At 44.9% G+C, this 21,932-nt stretch overlaps 1 protein-coding gene across 2 annotated transcripts in view; it reads left to right on the top strand.

Moving 5' to 3' along the window:
- SYNJ2 (synaptojanin 2) overlaps positions 1–21,932 on the top strand; it is a 193,114-nt gene that overhangs the window by 136,890 nt on the left and 34,292 nt on the right. For both annotated transcript variants that reach the window (XM_073627896.1, XM_073627897.1), the window contains exons 16-18: positions 345–503; positions 4,812–4,968; positions 8,973–9,090. In XM_073627896.1, coding sequence (XP_073483997.1) covers positions 345–503; positions 4,812–4,968; positions 8,973–9,090 — 434 coding nt within the window. The remainder of the gene's footprint in view (positions 1–344; positions 504–4,811; positions 4,969–8,972; positions 9,091–21,932) is intronic.

Below are 21,932 nucleotides of genomic sequence, written 5' to 3'. Positions count from 1 at the left end.
AGGGCATTTGACCGGCAGCAGGGTGGAGCCTCTATAATGCCTCTTCACTGCCTGTTTGAATTCAGCAGCATTGTGGCCCCATCCACAGCCTTTTCAGCTTAAGGGGATGGGGGTGTAAAAACGTGGCTTTGCCCACCAACTACAAGTTATAAATGAGGCCTAAGGCAATGAATGTGATTGCAGGATGGTGGGCTACTGTTTTGAGGGTTCAAACAGGCAATGAGGAAGCAATATATATAATTTATATGGCCTAGCCAGCAGTAAGCTCCCTCAGGTCTTTAGTCTATGCAAACTTCCATAAATATACACGAAGTACATTTCTTTTTTTTTCCTTTTAATTCAAGGGAAGAAATGTCTTTTCACATGATTATGTATTTTGGTGTGGAGATTTTAATTACCGACTGGACCTTACATATGAGGAGGTTTTCTACTTTATTAAACGCCAGGACTGGAAGAAATTACTTGAATTTGATCAACTTCAGACTCAAAAAGCCAATGGAAAGGTGTGTACAGATTGATTGATTAATTTTATTTCTAGTAATTACACTAAGATATTTCTACTGTTTTGCATATACAGTATATTTCTGAATGTTACTCATAGACACTACACTAATGTATGTATAGGAAATGACCACTCAAAGTGTTGATTTACTACAAGAGTACAGAATGTACTGGTGAAGCTGTGTTCCTTTTTAATACCAAGTCACGTGCAAGGGAAGTTTAAAAACAGGATTTTGCCTGCACATGATTATTAAAGTGAATAAAGCTACATCCTATTCTCTTAGCTAAGTAAACATTTTTCATTTTGTCTTTAGCAGATCAACCCCATAGAATGACAAATATTCTTTTTAATGCATCAAGGCTTTGTTCAAACTTTTTAAAAGACCAGTGGTTTTAAAATTGCATATTAAGTATGGTGGTGTGTGTCCTTGGACCCAAACTGCTGCATGAATGTTTAGCAATACACTGCTAAATGCACTTCTGCACCAGTGCCGAAATGCTAAAAGCTCCATTCTCAAGCATGGGCAGGACTTTAAATACATGAAAAGCCTCTGTTCTGAACAAGCCCTGGAGAAGTGTTTTAAAGTATAACTGAGGTTAGACTTGATATTCAAATATTTACACATTTACATATTCTAAATAAGCAGAAAATGGGCTTTAAAACAAGCCCTCACTGACCTTTGTAGCTGCAAACACCTTGGAGCAGTTAATCGTCAAAGTTCAAAGCAGACCACTGACGAGCTCATCAATTATCACATTTCCTGAACTCATTACCCAAGCCACACCTCTTTCGGGGGCTTCTCGGCCTGTTTGAGGAGCTCTGTCTGGGGGATGGTCTGATAAGGAAATCCTTGTCTCTTTCCTACGAAGCTCTACTAGATCTCCATGCGCAATCGGAACCTCCCTTTCTTTCCAAATTGGAAAAAGACCTTCAGGTCACTTTTACGAAAGAACAAAAAGAAAGGATTCTCTTCTTCGCTCATAAATCATCGATATGTAGTAAGTATCAGGTAACCACTTACAAAATCATGACATGGTGGTTTAGAACCCCAGCTGTACTACCCAAACTATTCCCACATTTGAGCGATCGATGCTGGAGATGTGATTTCCACAGGGGCACACTTTTACACATCTTCTGGGAATGCCCGAGCATCCAGCCATTCTGACTGCAAGTCCTCCAATTGATCCACAAATTCACGGATATCCCTGCAGCAGTTCTTCTTAATCTGACCCCTCTCTCCCGGAAAAAATATAATAAATCATTACTTAAACATTTAGTTAATGCAGCTAGAGCATGCATTCCAGCCATGTGGAAACAACAATCCCCTCCTACCCTCGCCCAATGGTTCGTCAGAGTGAATGATATAGAAAGCATGGAGCATCTAACCTCCACTCTTCGGGACAAATTGGAAGAACAAAAAACCAGATGGTTCTACTGGGATCAGTTCCGTTTTTCTGAATATTCTCAATACTCATGAAACCAATTTTTTCCCTATCATGGCCTGAATGATGTGTGGCTAGCGGGACACTGTCCGCATCCTCTCCTCTACCTCCCCCCCAATTTATCCTTTTCTTCCCTTTTTTTTTCTTTTCCTTTTCCCATTATTTTTTCTGAAGCTCAAAAATTGGTGCACTCTGTCACGGCCGAACACCATTTAAGATATAGTCCATCATTACTAGTTACTACTTTCTCAAATGTTTTGAAATCTTTATTGATTGCTTTTTCTTGCAAAGTTGTTTATTCAGACTTGATATCTTTGCCGTCTTTGTCACATGGGGGGATATATATTCCTTCTCTTCTCCTCTCGTAACCAAAACAAATGACGGGATATCCCTCCAAAGTAACCAGGGTCACCAGAACTAGTGTCCCTATTAAGGCCCCTTTCACACTGGGGCGGTAGGGGGCGTCGGCGGTAAAACAGCGCTATTTTTAGCGCTGTTTTACCACGGTATTCGGCTGCTAGTGGTGCGGTTTTAGCCCCCCGCTGGCAGCCGAAAAAGGGTTAAGACCACTCGTATAGCGCGACTATAGCCGCGGTATAGCCGCGCTGTCCCATTGATTTCAATGGGCAGGAGCGGTGAATACACCGCTCCTTCACCGCTCCAAAGATGCGGCTGACAGGAGATTTTTTCTTCTCCTGCCAGCGCACCGCTTCAGTGTGAAAGCCCTCAGGCTTTCACACTGAACAAACAGCGGAGGCTGTTTTGGGGCGGTTTGCAGGCGGTATTTTTAGCGCAATAACGCCTGCAAACCGCCCCAGTGTGAAAGGGGCCTAAGAGATTTCCCTTCTATTCCTATTATGATGACAACCCCAAATTTGGGATTTTCTTCGCCTTTGGTGATATAGGTAAACAGAACAAATAGAGAGGGTGAATCTCACTAACGAGGACACAGACAGCAATAAAAATCTGCTGGGTGTTCTGATCCCTCCCCACTCTATCCAAAACAAAAAAAAACAAAAAAAGTTTAGCCTTTAGCTCTTTTTCATCAGATAATTCATAGTCATTTAGATGGCTCATTGTCACTCTGTCAGGTAAGTAATAAGACATTAAGTATCATTCTAAGCTAATGGATGCAACGCTTTGGTTTATAGGAGTCACGATGTGCTAAAAAGGTATAATTTACCATAATAACACATGAAAGCTCTACAGAAAACAGCTTTAGTAGTGAAAAGAAAACATTCTCTATTTATATTCTATTATTGCATTGTGTAAAGCCTTAACTCTTACATAAAAAAAAAAAAACAGCTACAGTATGTTAAAAAAAAACCCTAAAGAGAATGTGACTTCCTGTCACTGTAGTATAAGGTATACAGCTTTCAGTTTGTTGTATTTCAAGTACATTGATTTTAAAAATACATATGCATTGCATTATGCCTTGAAGTGGTTCTAAAGTGAATGATGATGAGTGATGATATTACAACCTTGCTTTTTTTGTTTAAAAATAACAAACATGTTATACTTACCTGCTCTGTGCAATGGTTTTGCACAGAGCAGCCCAGATCCTCCTATTCTGGAGTCACACGCTGGCGCTCCTGGCTCCTCTCTCCCGTCAGGTGTCTCCACAGCAAGCTGCACACCCAAGCAGTCCCGCTGTGCAATCACACAGAGCCGTGGCTCGGCACCGCCCCCTCCATCTCCTGATTGGCTCACTAACTGTGATTGACAGCAGTGGGAGTCATTGGCTAAAGCCAATCAGGAGTGCAGGTCCCGGGAGAGGCAAGGCTCTTGTGGACATCGCTGATCAAGAGGGGGCTTAGGGAAGTATTAGGGGGGGCTGCTGCACACAGAAGGTTTTTTACCTTCATGCATAGAATGCATGAAGGTAAAAAACCTTGTGCCTTTACAACCACTTTAAGCTTATAACAAGGGTTATCTGTAGGTACAGTGAATATTTCCTAAACGTATGTAATTTAGGAGATACGGTATTCACTCCTGTCAGTTATGTCACTGCACATGCACAGTGCACTCTGCATTCAGGGCACACTGACCGAGTGTCAATGCAGAGAGTGCTATGCCATGATGGTGACCCTCTGTGTGCATGCGTGGAGTGACATCATCACAGCCCTGCCATTCAGTCAGTAAGAAATTGCGAACCCAGAAGGAAGAGCGAAGCAAAAATGGAAGTGCCTGCAGCGGTGAAAGTGTGCTGCTGGAGGACTCCATTTAAAAGGTAAGTCTTGTCATAATTAGCTAGTATGTGGTGTGTTTTTTTTTTTTAATTTGAGTTTACTTACGTTTTTAGGTAAAAAAAAAAACTCCCCACTACTTGTCTTACCCATCTCTAAACACTTGCCTGATCCCTGTCGCTGCTCCAGCTTTGTCCTGGCTGCAGCACCGCTCCCCTTACTTCCTGCTTTCACAGGAGACAATGAAGCCAAGGGGAGCCAGAGGCTCCTCCTGCTGTTAGAATCCTGTGAGGAGGAATTGGGGTCGTGGCTTACTGGTGTTGTGTGTGTCTATGGACGCGCACAGCCCGACTCAGGAGCACATGTGCACAAGTGTCTCTTTTGGCATCCATCTGGCTTGCTAAGGGGGCATCGGGAGGAAGGAACGCACAGCACCAACAGGGGACTTCCAGAAGAGGAGGGAAGGAACATCTATGTGCAATGTCGTTGCAGAAAAGGTAAACCTTAGATTGTATGCTCCTTGAGGGCAATATATATTTAAAGCGCTGCGTAAATTAATGTCGCTATATAAGTACCTGTAATAAATAATAACATTACCTCTTTTTTTAACAAAAATGTCTATCAGTTCTACAAACCTCAGATTACTCTTGTAATTAGACAGGGAATATGTTTTCTCCATAGATATTTAAAGACTTCTATGAAGGTACTATCCACTTTGGACCAACTTACAAGTATGACATTGGATCAGAGGCTTATGACACAAGTGAAAAGTGTAGAACTCCAGCATGGACGGACAGAGTATTGTGGTGGAGAAAGAAATTACCCTTTGAGAAATCAGGTACTGTAAACTAGTCATACAGTTCAATTATTACTTGGGTTTCTTTGAAATTATCCTTGCATTTTTTAACAATAATATTGGGGTATACTAACAACGTTGCAAAGAAAAAAAAAAAACAAATGTCACATTATTTGGCTTTACATGTATGAAAAGATGTGGTACACAAATTATTTAAAACTTTTTTTTTTTATATTGGGTAGCGTGTGGAACTTCTGTCTGGTTTTTATTTCTCTCTGTATGCCCATTGGAGAGATTTTTCCTAACTTCCTGTGATGCCAGTGCAGAAAGTAAGGGTGTGGTTGTCACCAGGATAGGCAAGCATAGGCATTAACCGCTTGCCGACCAGCGCACGCCAATTTACGTTGGCAGAATGGCACTGGTAGGCAAAAGGGCATACAAGAAGTCCCCTTTAAGAAGCGGTGTTGCGGGCCCACAGTCTCAATGTCCACCGGGTTCCCGCGACCGTGTCACGGAGAGGAAGAACGAGGAGATGCTTTTTTAAACAAAGCATTTCCCTGTTCTGCCTAGTGACAGGACAAAGATCACTGCTCTCTGTCATCGAGAGCAGTGATCACTGTCCTATGTGTTGAAGCCCAGCCCCCTCACAGTTAGAATCACTCCCTAGGACACACTTAACCCCTTCACCGCCCCCTAGTGGTTAACCCGTTCACTGCCAGTGTCATTTACACAGTAATCAATGCATTTTTATAGCACTGATCGCTGTATAAATGGCAATGGTCCCAAAATAGTGTCAAAAGTGTATCTGTCTGCCATAATGTCGCAGCCCAAATAAAAATCGCAGATCGCCGACATTACTAATAAAAAAAAAATTTAAAATAAAAATGCCATAAAACTATCCCCTATTTTGTAGATCAGTGTTTCTCAACTCCAGTCCTCAAGGCGCCCCAACAGGTCATGTTTTCAGGATTTCCCTCAGATGAAACGGCTGTGGTAATTACTAAGGCAGTGAAACTGATCAAATCACCTGTGCAAAATAACGGAAAGCCTAAAAAACATGACCTGTTAGGGCACCTTGAGGACTGGAGTTGAGAAACACTGTTGTAGATGGTATAAATTTTGTGCAAACTAATCAATATACGCTTATTGCGATTTTTTTTTTTTTTTTTTTTTTTTTTTATAGCAAAAATATGTAGAAGAATACATATCGGCCTAAACTGAAGAAAAAAATTGTTTTTTTATTTATTTTTGGGGGATATTTATTATAGAAAAAAGTAAAAAAATATTGCGTTTTTTTTCAAAATTGATGCTCCTTTTTTGTTTATAGTGCAAAAAATAAAAACCGCAGAGGTGATCAAATACCACCAAAAGAAAGCTCTATTTGTGGGCAAAGAAGGACATCAATTTTGTTTGGGTACAACGTCGCCCGGCCGCGCAATTGTCAGTTAAAACAATGCAGTGCTGAATCGCAAAAAGTGCTCTGGTCAGGAAGGGGGTAAAATCCTCCGGGGCTGAAGTGGTTAATGTAAATATTGTAGAGATTTTCCCTCACTTCCTCTACTTGTCCGTTTTATTTAGTTATTCAGTAAAGAATGTCTTTTTTATTTTGGTTTTAACTGTGTCTTTGTTGGAGAGATTCACCCATCACTTTTTTTCCTAAAGGTACACAGATGACAATGAAAACCTGACAGAGGGTCTAATGCCCAGTACACATGATGAGATTATCGGACAAATGATCGTCCTTTTTTTTTTTTTTTTTTTGCATGATAATCTCAGATCGAATCTGATGAGTTTACTAAAGTCAAGAAAATTCTCGTATGACAGAATAAAAATTCGGAAGTGAAGTCATGTGTTGTAATGCCATTGTATTGCATTTTCGAACGACAGCTGTACTGATTAAACAAAAATCATACGAACTGGCATCGTACAAATTTTTTTTTTAGTTCATGTCCGATCAAATAATATTGGATGAACTGTCCTGATCAGCTCTCGAAAGCTCTGTACTAATGATCAGATTATCGTGCGATTGCTCCGAAATCGTCATTGTGTGTAGCGGGCATAACCCTCCTCCACTGTTCTATCCAAAACTAAAAAAAAAACTTTGCTCCTTCAATACTTTGATCATCCAATATATGCTACAACTCTAAATTTCCACAACTGAAACATTTTTGGTGGATTAAAGATGAATTGTATGTATGTATGTATATTTTATACATCGTTTCCAGTTTGGACCAATATTACTATGTAAATACCATACCTGGGCAATGCCCCTGGAAGCTGAAAATCACTGAAGAAAATGCTGCTACACCAGTGATCTCCATTTGCTTCCAGATCTCCCATGCTGAGCCCTGACCTTCTGTACTCTGAACACAGGAGATTGGCCATTCTGTACAGGTGCCATTCAGAGAATGCTTTGCATTTTCTGAATAAATGCAAAGTGTTCTCTGATTGGACAAGGTGGAAAATGTGATGTCACTGCCCCACCTCTCCACCTTGTCCAGTCATAGAACAATTTAGGCTACTTTCACACTGAGGTGCTTTGCAGACGCTATAGTGCTAAAAATAGCGCCTACAAAGCGCCCTGAAAGAGCCGCTCAATTCACTCCAATGAGAAATCCCAAGGGCTTTTACACTGGAGCGGTGCGCTAGCAGGACGGTCAAAAAAGTCCTGCAAGCCACATCTTTGCAGCACTATAGGAGCGGTGTATTCACCAATCCTAAAGCGCCTCTTCCCATTGAAAACAATGGGACAGTGCCGCAAACCCGCTGGCAAAGCGCCGCTCCCGGTGGTTTTAACCCTGTTTTGGCCGCTAGCGGGGGTTAAAACCGCCCTGCTAGCAGCCGAATAGCGCCGCTAAAATGACGGTAAAGCAGCACTAAAAATAGCACTGCTTTACCGCCCATGCCTGCTCGCCCCAGTGTTAAAGTAGCCTAAGTCATAAAATGCAGAGCGTTCTCTGAATAGTGGCCAACCTTCCATGTTCACTAAGCAGAAGTGCAGCCACTTGACCCAGGACCCAGAAGCAAGTTGATAATCACGGGAGTAGCGCCATCTACTTCAGTAAATTCCAGCGTTCTGGGCGACAGCCAGGTGTACTTAATGCATAGTTACGTTGGTCGCAGCTGAATTCATTGGTCCACCTGTAACCTTGTAAAAAAAATATTATAAAATATTCAAACCTGGAACTCCTGTTTACATTTTTTGATTATGTAACAAATAACGAGCAAATGGAATAAATACATTTGTTGAAACATAATTTTTTAGCATTATGTTTTTGTATAAGACACTTAAGAAAATCAACTTATCGTAATTTTATTGGCAATTCTGGATCTTTTAATGAACAAATCAAGGCCACACATAAGATGAAAAGTTTATTACAACCTTATGAAAAGTGGCTTTAATTACCCTTGATAAAATAACAAACAACGGGAAAGATATATTTGTGAAAACTGAACTTCAAGCAGTTATAAAGAACATCAATACATGCAGTTGTGTTAAAATAAGAAGCCGCAGCAAATGTATTTTTCCACTTCACTCTTTCTAAGCAGAAGTAATTTGGCTTGCTTTCCGCTTCATACAATCCACAGTACAGCAGAACCCAGACTGGGAGATGGAGGGGCACCACTGAGGGCCAGTTTGGCGTCCTGCATGTACATGTGCTGATAATAAATATTTTAAAGCAGAAGAGAGCATAGAGATGACCTCATCAGTCTTTTGCTGTACCTCCATTAACAGGCTGGTGGCTGGGATGAGACCTAGTTATGCTACTTAGCTGCAGAAGGAAAAGTGAGGTCACCAGACCAGCTTTGCTGTGTGAAGGGTTGTCTATGTCTCATAGAAATACAGATGATGTGGCAGATAATGCAGCTGCCAGATATGTATCTCAGTTCAGATGTAACTGTTATTTTCTTTGGTATCTGTGTCACTTTTCAGAAGGGACAACCCTGCTTTGCTGACATAATAATAAATACTTTTTTTAAAGTAATTTTTACTAACCATGATGCATTAACATCTTGTATTACATGTGTTCAAAATCCACACATAGCTGGAGACATTAATCTTCTAGACAATGATTTGGATTTCAGCACTAAGATCAAGCACACATGGACTCCTGGAGCATTGATGTATTATGGTAGAGCAGAGATTCCAGCTTCTGATCACAGGTACTCTTTATTTGGAATGGGGTGGGTGTGGAGTGTGACAACAGCTTCATAGAATCACATTTAAAACAAGACTGTACAATCCGTCTGTAGAGAAACAATATAAGGGATAGTGGCCATATTTTTGTTTACATACCTCCTTATTTTCTTTTTTTTTTTTTTAAAAAGCTAAGCTCACCTTTGTGAAAAAAATAATAAATGCACATATTCTGGCAGGGAAAAAAATGTGCATTTGTTATTTTTTTTTTTCACTGGGGCCTGCAGAGCATTGCACCAGCGATCAGTGGATTGTGGGTGCAGTGTCACACTGCCAGGAGCTCTCTGCCCTTACCTCTATATGGGCAGACAGTTCCTGAGCTGTAGGCAGTGTGAATGCACTATGAGTGTGCTGATCATTGCATTTGCAGTTCATTGATACTACGAGCCTATCTACCACGGTGGTAGATGGGACTTGTAGTTTATTCATTCGCAAATCTATCTGAATGAAGGATTGGGCTGTGCAGACTGTGCCCTGCACAGCCACACTGTTTTCAAAATGTGACTACGGGTGCTGGGGAGAAGATCCCCAGACTGCTGTCACAAAAAGGGGAGCCCTGGCAGCGGGAGGTGGGTGCATATGAGCATGTTACACCCTAAATATAATGAAGTTATCCTTTAAAGTGCATTACTAAAGCTGGCCATACACCCATAAAATTATTTAACACATACTCTAATGGCTCATTCACACTAGCTTTGCTGTCTGAAGAGCAATCCACGTTTTGATCACTCTTCAGAGAGCATATGACAGGCAGTGAGAAGGTGTTGTATCACCTCCTTACTGCCTGGGTTAACCCTTTGAATCCCGCACTGGCGAGCCACAAGCACGTGCATTGGTTGTGTGGTGGCTGCAGAGCAGCCCTATGCACTCGAATGAATCACATTTAGTGGGCAGTAGCAACCACCGAAAAGATTAGAGGGTATAGTTCCCTCTGCAGCATGTGTACACCCCTGGCAGCTGCCAGCCAAAGGGGGTAGTTATTGGGGTACAGTAAAAGTGTGGCTCACCCACAGGGTTTTACCACCCCCAACCACTAATGTGAATGAGATTCCTCCATCCATACTAAACCGCACGGATGGACACATCTCCCACTACTGTTCTATTCTGACAGCTGGTGCTACCAGCTTTCAGAATATCAAAAGAGCACCTTCATCTTATTGGATGCAGGTGCTGTTTGCCCAGCAATTTTCTGCCTGACTACTTTTTTTTGCAATTGATGGTTGTTAGGCAGAGTCGTGCCAACAGGCCACCCACTGACTGAATTTTGGTCAGTTCATTAGGAACCAGCTGAAATACGCTCAGTGTGTGGCCAGATTTTCACTAGTAATGGGATGGATTCAAGCATTAGAAGATTGAATTTTAAAATCAAAATTGGTCAAAGAATATCTCCAACTCATTGAAAAGTCTCCTGTAAACGATCCTCCACCTTTCCGCTTTTTAAAACAAAAAGTAAATCTTTATTAAGGAGTCTGAGACCTTGTGGCACGAAGGCCTTGTATATTTTAAAAAGAAAAGCATCTCTGTGTACATAGTTGGCAACATTGTAAAAAAAAAAAAGTGGGACACTTTTGTGGCTGTAGGCGGAGCGGTCCAATAATTAGGGGGCGGGGCATTCGTCAGCAGGCGTGGCCTAGCAAAAACAGATAAGTGCGGCGCGCGAAGCGCGTCGCGGCGAAAAATGGTCGTGGTTTACACAAAATTGTGGGCGTGGCTTAAATGGGCGTGGCTCTAGAGGGTGTGGTTAGAGTCTGAAATGAATGAGGGATGGAGAGGGGGAGAGAGGGGGAGAGAGGGGGAAATGACGGGACAGCAGCCCCAGATCCTACACAATAGAAATATGTGCATTCTAGAAAGTTTAACAATCAGCAGATAAAGATACTCCAAACACCTGGTGTTAGCACTTCAATCATCCCGGCACCATGGTTGTTATGGTGTCAGGATGATTGAAGCGCATTATTTCTATTATTATATTGTAATATAAAATGAAATCATTCAACTCACCATAATGCAGAATCAGTGGGATCCCTGAGCGTGTCACTAGCCACGTCGCCTGCCACCAGCCGTCCGTCCTTGCTTCAGATGTCCGAGCAGAGTCCGTCCTTGCATCAGATGTCCCCAGCGGAGCCCCCCCTCACACCAGGAGTCCCCGGCGGAGCCCCCCCTCACACCAGGAGTCCCCGGCGGAGCCCCCCCTCACACCAGGAGTCCCTGGCGGAGCCCCCCCTCACACCAGGAGTCCTTGGCGGAGCCCCCCCTCACATCAGGAGTCCCCGGCGGAGCCCCCCCTCACATCAGGAGTCCCCGGCGGAGCCCCCCCTCACATCAGGAGTCCCCGGCGGAGCCCCCCCTCACATCAGGAGTCCCCGGCGGAGCCCCCCCTCACATCAGGAGTCCCCGGCGGAGCCCCCCCTCACATCAGGAGTCCCCGGCGGAGCTCCCCCTCACATCAGGTGTCCCCGGCGGAGCTCCCCCTCACATCAGGTGTCCCCGGCGGAGCTCCCCCTCACATCAGGTGTCCCCGGCGGAGCTCCCCCTCACATCAGGAGTCCCCGGCGGAGCCCCCCTCACATCAGGAGTCCCCGGCGGAGCCCCCCCTCACATCAGGAGTCCCCGGCGGAGCCCCCCCTCACATCAGGAGTCCCCGGCGGAGCCCCCCCTCACATCAGGAGTCCCCGGCGGAGCCCCCCCTCACATCAGGAGTCCCCGGCGGAGCCCCCCCTCACATCAGGAGTCCCCGGCGGAGCCCCCCCTCACATCAGGAGTCCCCGGCGGAGCCCCCCCTCACATCAGGAGTCCCCGGCGGAGCCCCCCCTCACATCAGGAGTCCCCGGCGGAGCCCCCCCTCACATCAGGAGTCCCCAGCGGAGCCCCCCCTCACATCAGGAGTCCCCGGCGGAGCCCCCCCTCACATCAGGAGTCCCCGGCGGAGCCCCCCCTCACATCAGGAGTCCCCGGCGGAGCCCCCCCTCACATCAGGAGTCCCCGGCGGAGCCCCCCCTCACATCAGGAGTCCCCGGCGGAGCCCCCCCTCACATCAGGAGTCCCCGGCGGAGCCCCCCCTCACATCAGGAGTCCCCGGCGGAGCCCCCCCTCACATCAGGAGTCCCCGGCGGAGCCCCCCCTCACATCAGGAGTCCCCGGCGGAGCCCCCCCTCACATCAGGTGTCCCCGGCGGAGCCCCCCCTCACATCAGGAGTCCCCGGCGGAGCCCCCCCTCACAATCAGGAGTCCCCGGCGGAGCCCCCCCTCACAATCAGGAGTCCCCGGCGGAGCCCCCCCTCACAATCAGGTGTCCCCGGCGGAGCCCCCCCTCACATCAGGTGTCCCCGGCGGAGCCCCCCCTCACATCAGGTGTCCCCGGCGGAGCTCCCCCTCACATCAGGTGTCCCCGGCGGAGCTCCCCCTCACATCAGGTGTCCCCGGCGGAGCTCCCCCTCACATCAGGTGTCCCCGGCGGAGCTCCCCCTCACATCAGGTGTCCCCGGCGGAGCTCCCCCTCACATCAGGTGTCCCCGGCGGAGCTCCCCCTCACATCAGGTGTTCCCAGGCGGAGCCCCCCCTCACATCAGGAGTCCCCGGCGGAGCCCCCCCTCACATCAGGTGTCCCCGGCGGAGCTCCCCCTCACATCAGGTGTCCCCGGCGGAGCTCCCCCTCACATCAGGTGTCCCCGGCGGAGCTCCCCCTCACATCAGGTGTCCCCGGCGGAGCCCCCCCTCACATCAGGTGTCCCCGGCGGAGCCCCCCCTCACATCAGGTGTCCCCGGCGGAGCCCCCCCTCACATCAGGTGTCCCCGGCGGAGCTCCCCCTCACATCAGGTGTCCCCGGCGGAGCCCCCCCTCACATTAGGAGTCCCCAGTGCCCCCCCCTCACATCAGGTGTCCCCAGTGCCCCCCCCACTCACATCAGGTGTCCCCAGTGCCCCCCCCACTCACATCAGGTGTCCCCAGTGCCCCCCCCCCCACTCACATCAGGTGTCCCACAGCGGTGCGCGCGCTCCCCCCCACCTAGAACCCCCGCCCCTTTCCATATCAGACTGGCAGAGGGGCGGGGGGTAGGCGGGCCGAGGCGGAGCGGGGCGAGGCGGAGCGGGGCGAGGCGGAGCGGGGCGGGCCGAGGCGGAGCGGGGCAGGGGGTGGGCGGCGACGCAGAAGCTTCGTCTAGCCCCCCCCAGCCGTCTTCCTGAACTTCCACAAAATGGCGGCCAGCGGAGACAATGCCTCCGCCGGCCGCCGACCTCTAGCGGCGGCTGTTTCAAAAACGGGAACCGGATTTTTCGGGACATTTCCCGGGACACCACAAATCCGGGAATGAAGTTCAAGTCCCGGGAATGTCCCGGGAAATCCGGGACAGTTGGCAGCTATGTGTGTAATAAAGTGCTCAATGGAAAAATATATATTATACCTACAACATAAAAATGATTGACTCTTATACCAAATGTTCCACTGATGAAGGTAAAGGGCACAATGTTGGATTGAAAATTAACATTTATTTCTCAATCATATAAAAAAAAAAATCAATCATATAATAAAATGAAACTGATTAATTAAACTTGTGGCAAAGTTCATGAATTAATAGATACACAAATAAAGTCCATATAAACACGCTGAAAAGTGCTCTGCACTCTCTGTAACCACCAAAGTAGCAAACGTGCTCCAAGAGTGCCCATGAAGTAGTGCAACCTCTTACCAGAACCAAATAATCTCAGATTATAGAGATCATTAAAGGCTAAATTCACCTTTGAATTCTACGCATGCTTACCAACACTGTCTTCATGGCTGTTTCAAAACACTGATTACTTCACCTTACACCTTACTTCCTTGACAGACTTTGGTCATGGCACAGGAAGGAGTTGACCAGCTGAGGGTAGATGATTCAGGGTGTGTGCTAATAGGATCAGCTGGTCAACTCCTTCCTGTGTCATGACCTAAAGTCTGTCCAGGTAGTAAGGCAAAAGTAATCGAGCAGTGTTTTGAAACAGCCAGAACAACAGTAAGCTAAGCGTACATAGAATGAATCGAAAGCTGTTTTATTTTTGCAAAAGAAGTACAATAATGCTATATTGGTACATAGGGAAGCTGGAATTTAGAAAAAAAAATGTGAACAAAGGTGAACTTATCCTTTGCTTGTGTATAATTGTATAATCCCCAGAGTCGACACTCAAAGACCGCAGATTCCTATTCAGATCTATGGCGCCTGTAGTTAAGATCGCCATCCCAAATTCTGGCATCTACTTAGCCTCTAACCACACTTCCCAGATGGATTCCCAACATTTAGGATGATAAGCATTAAAAGAGGATCTCATAGCGCATATCTACTGGTAATAACCATTTTATAAGTTAGTGTTGCACTTGAATGAATGAATGAAAGATTTGTATAGCGCTGCAAATGCGAACGGAATCACCTCAAGGCGCTTGATCCGTGCTGTTAGTCCTGTTTCTTAGAAGAGATGGGTCTCAAGTTGTTTTCTGAAGTCCCGATGATTTTCTTCGATGATGTTGGCGGGTAGAGCGTTCCATAACCGTGGTCCTTGGACTGCGAATCTTCGTTCTCCCTTTGATTTGTAGCGGGACTTGGGAATGAATAGGAGGAGGAGGTTTTGGTTAGTTGATCGAAGACTGCGCTTAGGTGTGTAGTGTTTTATTTTCTCGCATAGGTATTGTGGAGCGTTTCCTTGAGTGCATTTATGGGTGAGGCAGAGGGTCTTGAACGTGATTCGGTCTCTTACGATTAGCCAATGTAGGCTGGGATGGGGAGATGGATTCCCAGGGTTTTTTCCTGTTACCAGTCTTGCTGCAGTGTTTTGGATGACTTGTAGGCATGCAATCTGGAATTTAGGTAGTCCTGTGTAGAGGGAGTTTGCATAGTTGAGCCGGGAATTGATGATTGTTCCAACTACTGCTGCTTTGTCTTCTTCTGGAATGAAGGGGATGAGTCTGCGTAGTAGGCTAAGGAGATGGTGAGATCCACTGACTACTGATCCTATTTGTGCATCCATCATCATTTCTGAGTCGAAGATGACTCCGAGACTTTTGGCTTTGGTGCTTTGGGAGATGGTCTGTCCAAGGATGGAGGGTGGTGTCCAAAGGTTCTTAGTTTTTGTATTATGGTTTGTGTGGAGGAGAAGAAGCTCTGTTTTGGATCTGTTGAGTTTGAGGGAACTCGTGGTCATCCAGTCGTCTATCAATGTGAGGCATTTTTCTAGTCGCTGGTAGTGGTCTTTTTGATCGGTGATGCGAAAGTAGAGTTGGGTGTCATCAGCATATGAGTGGAAGCAGAGGTCCGATTTTCTAATGATTTGGAGGAGTGGACGGATGTAGATGTTGAAGAGCACTGGTGATAAGGGTGAACCAGTTTCAGAGGTGCAGGCTCCTAGTTTCACAGTCTGTGACCGATTTTGTAGGAAGGATGCGAACCATGGTAGATCTGAATCTGAGACTCTAGCTACTTCTGTGAGGCGGATGAGTAGGGTATTGTGGTCCACTGTGTCGAACGCTGTACTGAGGTCCAACAATACCAGGAGACATGATTCTCCATCATCTGCTGCTTCAAGGGTGTCATCCCATATTTTGAGAAGTGCCGTTTCTGTGCCATGGCCTGGGCGGAAGCCTGATTGCAGTGGGTCTAAGAGTTTATGTGTGTCCAATTGGCGTTGTAGCTGTTGTACTATTGCTTTTTCCATAATCTTGGAGATGGAGTTGAGGCTTGTAACCGGTCTGCGGTAGTTAGGATCTTTAGGGTTGAGGTTGGGTTTCTTTAGGAGGGGTTTGATGATGCCTTGCTTGAGGGCGATTGGAACAATCCCTTCTTTGAACGATTAATTTATGAGATGTGTTATAGTAGGAGCCAGAATGTCGGAACATTCTTTCAGGAGTTTTGTGGGGATGATGTCGTTTGGTGATGTGCTGTCACTTGCATGTAATCAGACAGCTAGCAATACAGCTTTAGCCGTGGTGTCATCCGAATAGCTTAGGCGTGATGACATCACAGACCGGACTCCACCCGATGCATTTCCCCATATAAGGGATCTTCTAGGATTGGAGAAACGTGTGGGGTGGAGTTGGGTCTGTGACGCCATAATGTCTACGCTGTTCGGATGACACCGCGGCTGAGGCTTATTGCTAGCTGTCTGATTACATGCCTTTTATCTCTTCAGTTCATGTGAGGCAAAACTAACTTATAAAATGGGTATTACCAGTCGAGTTGCGCTATGAGATCCTCTTTTTAATGCTTATCATCCTGAGTGTTGGAGTCCATCTGGGAAGTGTGGTTAGAGGCTAAGTAGATGCTGGAATTTGGGCTGCCGATCCTAACTACAGGCGCCATAGATCTGAATACAAATACACTTTGTAAATACACTTTAAACAATGCTTTTCAAAGATTGCTGTGCCCCTTGAAAATCATGTGAATAAGGTCTAAAACAGGCATTTATATTGCATTTTATTTGTCTTTTGGAAGCCTAACCAGGGATTTTTGTCTCAAAGAATAGGTGCAGGAACTCCCCCTTTCTGAGTCGCCCCTTTTCTCCACCCCTACCCACCTCCGAGCACCGTTCCTTGGTTCCACCCCCTGTCCACCTCCTGGTACAGCCCTTTATGAAGAATACAGACCCAAGTATTTTTTTGCAACCAAATAATTTGTATGGAATTTGGAATTTGTTAGTCAAGAAAAGCAGAAAAATAGATCCCCTGCAGCCAGCAACAATTGAACCCCTGCAACAATAGATCCCCCTGCAAAAATAGATCCCTCCAAAAAACAATAGACTACTGGCAGCAACAACATGTCTCCCCACAATCAGCATTAATACATCACTCTTCTGGGAGTGAAGATGGCCGAAAAGTTAGAGGGGTTTTTAAACTAGGCAATGGGGGAGGGTCCAGAGGTAGAGATAGTTAGCAATAAACATATTCCAGAGGGTAGTATTGGGGGCAATAGTGGTAGGTTGACTAAAGCACATAAACCTGAGGTAAGTATAGTAACAAGTCCTATTTGCAATCTCGGAACACCCAATAAGAGAACAGTATGCGAACGGTCTAAACTACGTGGCATGTTCACCAATGCCAGGAGCCTGGCAGACAAGGTGGGTGAACTAGAGATACTGTTGAACGAGGAGGATTTAGATTTTGTGGGAATTTCAGAGACCTGGTTCAACAGCTCTCATGATTGGCTGGCAACCATTCAAAGGTATTCCCTTTATTGCAGGGATATAGAGGGTAAAAAAGGGCGAGGGGTATGCCTATATATCAAGAATAATGTACAGGTGAATGTGAGAGATGACATCAATAAGGGAGCTAGGGAGGAGGTGGAATCCTTATTGGTAGAGCTCCAAAGGGATGAAGCTAAGGGGAAAATAATATGGGAGTATGCTATAGGCCCCCTAACCTGAGGTAGGAGGGGGAGACTGATCTCCTATCACACTGTGGATTAGCAGCAAGGATGGGAAGTGTTATGATAATGGGGGATTTTAATTATCCAGACATAGACTGGGCGGAGGGAACCACGCATTCGTCTAAGGCTCGCCGGTTCTTAAATGTCTTGCAGGACAATTTCATGGGTCAGATGGTAGACGCACCAATTAGAAACTTAGAAACAAGGCGTTACTAGATCTACTGATTACCAACAATACAGACCTGATCACGGATGTGGAAATACGGGGCAATTTAGGAAACAGCGATCACAGGTCAATTGGCTTCAGTATAAATCACACAAATAGGAAACACAAAAGGAACACAAAGACACTGAATTTCCAAAGAGCCAACTTCCCCAAACTATGAACCTTGCTAGAAGATATAAATTGGGATAAAATCTTAGAAACAACGAACACAGAGGAGAGATGGGTTTTCTTTAAGAGCATATTAAATAAGGGCATTAGCCAGTGCATCCCATTGGGAAATAAATTTAAAAGAGCGAACAAAAGTCATGGCTGGCTTAACTCTAATGTAAAAATGCATATAAAAGCAAAGGAGAAGGCCTTCAAAAAATACAAGGCTGAGGGATCATCATCAGCATTCAGACTATACAAAGAATGTAACAAGATATGTAAGGGTGTAATTAGGGTGGCTAAGATAGAACACGAAAGACACATAGCGGAGGAGAGCAAAAAAAATCTCAAGAAATTCTTTAAGTATATAAACATATAGACCATATTGGCCCCATAAAGAATGAGGAAGGACATCTGGTTACAAAGGATGGGGAGATGGCGATGGTATTGAATTTATTCTTCTCAGTCTTCACAAGGGAATCGGGTGGGCTTCAGTAACCAAAACTGCAGTGTTTGTCCCCATGACACATCACAGGAAGCACCCTCATGGCTAACAGAGGACAGAATTAGAAATAGACTTGGGAAACTTAACATTAATTAATCACCAGGACTAGATGGCTTGCACACAAGGGTACTTGGGGAACTCAGTCAAGTAATTGCAAGACCATTGTTCCTAATTTTTACTGACAGTCTACTGACTGGAATGGTACCAGCTGATTGAAGAAAAGCCAATGTAGCACCAATGTTTAAAAAAGGGCCAAAATACATCCCTGGGAATTACAGACCAGTTACCCTAACATCAATAGTATGCAAGCTCTTGGAGGGGATGATAAGGGACTATATACAAGATTTTAGTAATGAAAAGGATATCATTAGCAGTAATCAGCATGGATTCATGAAGAATCGTTCTTGCCAAACCAATCTATTAACCTTCTATGAGGAGGTGAGCTGTCATTTTAGATAAAGGAAGGCCCGTAGACGTGGTGTATCTGGATTTTGCAAAAGCATTTGACACAGTTCCCTATAAACCTTTACTGTACAAAGTATGGTCCGTTGGCATGGATCATAGGATGAATACATGGATTGAAAACTGTCTACAAGGGCGAGTTCAGAGGGTTGTGATAAATGGGGAATACTCAGAATGGTCAGGGGTGGGGTCCCCCAGGGTTCTGTGCTGGGACCAATCCTGTTTAATTTGTTCATAAATTACCTGGAGGATGGGGTAAACAGCTCAATCTCTGTATTTGGGGATGACACTAAGCTAAGCAGGGCAATAACTTCTCCGCAGGAGGTGGAAACCTTGCAAGAAGATTTGAACAAACGAATGGGGTGGGCAACTACATGGCAAATGAGGTTTAATGTAGAAAATTGCAAAATAATGCATTTGGGTCACAAAAATATGAATGCAATCTACTCACTTGGGGGTGAACCTCTGGGGGAATCTAGGATGGAAAAGGACCTGGGGGACCTATTAGATGATAGGCTCGGCAATGGCATGCAATGCCAAGCTGCTGCTAACAAAGCAAACAGAATATTGGCATGCATTAAAAAGGGGATTAACTCCAGATATAAAACAATAATTCTCCGACTCTACAAGACTCTGGACCGGCCTCACCTGAAGTATGCTGTCCAGTTCTTTGCACCAGTTCTCAGAAAGGATGTACTGGAAAGGGATCAAGTACAAAGAAGGGCAACAAAGCTAATAAAGGGTCTGGAGGATATTAGTTATGAAGAAAGGTTGCGAGCACTGAACTTATTCCCTCTGGAGAAGAGACACTTGAGAGAGGAAATGATTTCAATCTATAAATACAGGGGGTCCCCGGGTTACAAACATGTTAGGGACTGTAGGTTTGTTCTTAAGTTGAATCTGTTTGTAAGTCGGAACAGGTACATTTTTTAAGTGTAGCTCCAGCCAAAAAAACTATTTTTAAGCTTTTTGGATAGCATAGGGAAGGGTTAACACCCCGTAACATTTGTTTTGCTGTGTGTGCCCCTGTTAAGAAGATTTCACCTCACTTTCTGTCCCAATGACAATTGGATTTTGAAAATTTTGGGTTGTTGTGGAAACAAGCCTTGGTGATAAAGCATCAGTGGAGGCACCTTTTCCCCATAATAGCTCTTACAGGAGTGAATTTCCCTTCCTAGGGGTAGATTTCCTCTCACTTCCTGTTGTCTCCCTCCGTTTGTAAGTAGGAGTCGTTTGTAAGTCAGATGTTTGTAACTAGGGGACCCCCTGTACCGTGCTGGCGACCCCACAATAGGGATGAAACTTTTTTGCGGAAGGGAGTTTAATAAGATATGTCGCCACTCACTAAAATTAGAAGCAAAGAGGTTTAACCTTAAACTGCGTAGAGGGTTCTTTACTGCAAGAGCGGCAAGGATGTGGAATTCCCTTCCACAGGCGGTGGTTTCAGCGGGGGCATCAATAGTTTCAAGAAACTATTAGATAAGCACCTGAACAACCTCAACATACAGCAGTGGTTCTCAACTCCAGTCCTCGGGACCCACCAACAGGCCAGATTTTAAGTATTACCTTGGGGAGATGCAGACTAGAATACTGCAATCACTGAGCAGCAAGTGATATCACCTGTGATGTATTTCAGCTATCTTGCAAACCTGGCCTGTTGGTGGGTCCTGAGGACTGGAGTTGAGAACCACTGACATACAGGGATATACAATGTAATACTGACATATAATCAAACACATAGGTTGGACTTGATGGATTTGTGTCTTTTTTTCAACCTCACCTACTATTTAAAACTATATAACTATATGTAATAGACCCTTTAGCAGCCAGAAACAACAGTAGATCTCTCCCAGCAATATAAGACCCACCCCCAGCAACAATAATTCCCCCACCAGTAACAACAGACTTTGCCAGCAGCAATAGACACCCGCTTCCCCAACAAAAATGGATCCACTCCAGCTACAATAGATCCCCCAGTAGCCAGAATCAGTAGACCCTTTAGCACACATCCCTTGCCAGTACATACATTCAGTTCTAGAGGTGCCGGAACTGCATTACCCCTTATGCTCCCACTGAAAAAACCCCTTAGCCTAACTAAAATGTAAATTAAAGCGAGTATGTGCTTCCCCTATTCAGGGTAGTGGTAAAATTTATATCTAAGCATTTAAAATATCGATACATATGCAGAAGTTGTACATTGTGTATGCTATATGTGTCCATTGATTCAATCCATTGATTCCTTCTACTGTATATCCTACCTATATTGTAATGTACCAGGGATTACTGGTCCTTTAACAAGGGTAATATAGATTAGTCCTAGTTTTTAAAACATTCAAAGGAAAGGGATGCATCGCTTAGAGCAGTGGAGTCTTGGTATAAAGCTGGAAGTTGCAATCCGGGTGCCAAAGCTGTGGTGTCCTCCCATCCACCAAAATACATTAGAGACAACAGAAAAAAACAGCTGGCAACTCCATAAACCTCAGATATTTTTATTTTGCTATACCAGTGAGTACAAAGACAGTGGCAGATGCGTTGAATAATCCTTGTTCACAGCATGTAAAACCTATAATACAATATAATATACATTTTAGGCTTCCAGCTATTTATTACAGCATGTATTGAATGTATAACACGTTGGTGGTTTAACAATAAAAGATAACCGCAATAATGCTTCGTGCTAAGAAATTTTGTTTTTCTCTCTTTCTCTATTAAATATCGGCTATAAAACACCAAAAGAATCTTATTGTTTTTCTGTTTTTGCATCGTAACAGCTTATATAGTGTATGTCAAGAATAATGCTAAATGAAATGTATTCATACATTGATATGCTGTAGATGTTCAAACTAGAAATGGCTTGCTGATTTTCATGTTGACAGTATCGTGTATGTTTTCTTTATTGTTTCTACAGAGAAGATGATCATTATGGAGCCCAATGTGCACTGCAGTGCTTTACACCAGTAGTGTGTCATTAGCTACACTATCTCTCCTGGTATTGGGGTGGAGGGTTCATGTACAGTACCAATAGTTACTCTTTTCAATGAGTTTTATGTTACCATGATGGGTGATACACTGGGGAGCTTC

The sequence above is a fragment of the Aquarana catesbeiana genome, linkage group LG04 (genome assembly GCF_042186555.1).
Source record: "Aquarana catesbeiana isolate 2022-GZ linkage group LG04, ASM4218655v1, whole genome shotgun sequence".
Lineage (NCBI taxonomy): Eukaryota > Metazoa > Chordata > Amphibia > Anura > Ranidae > Aquarana > Aquarana catesbeiana.
This window is presented reverse-complemented; position numbering and strand designations above follow the sequence as displayed.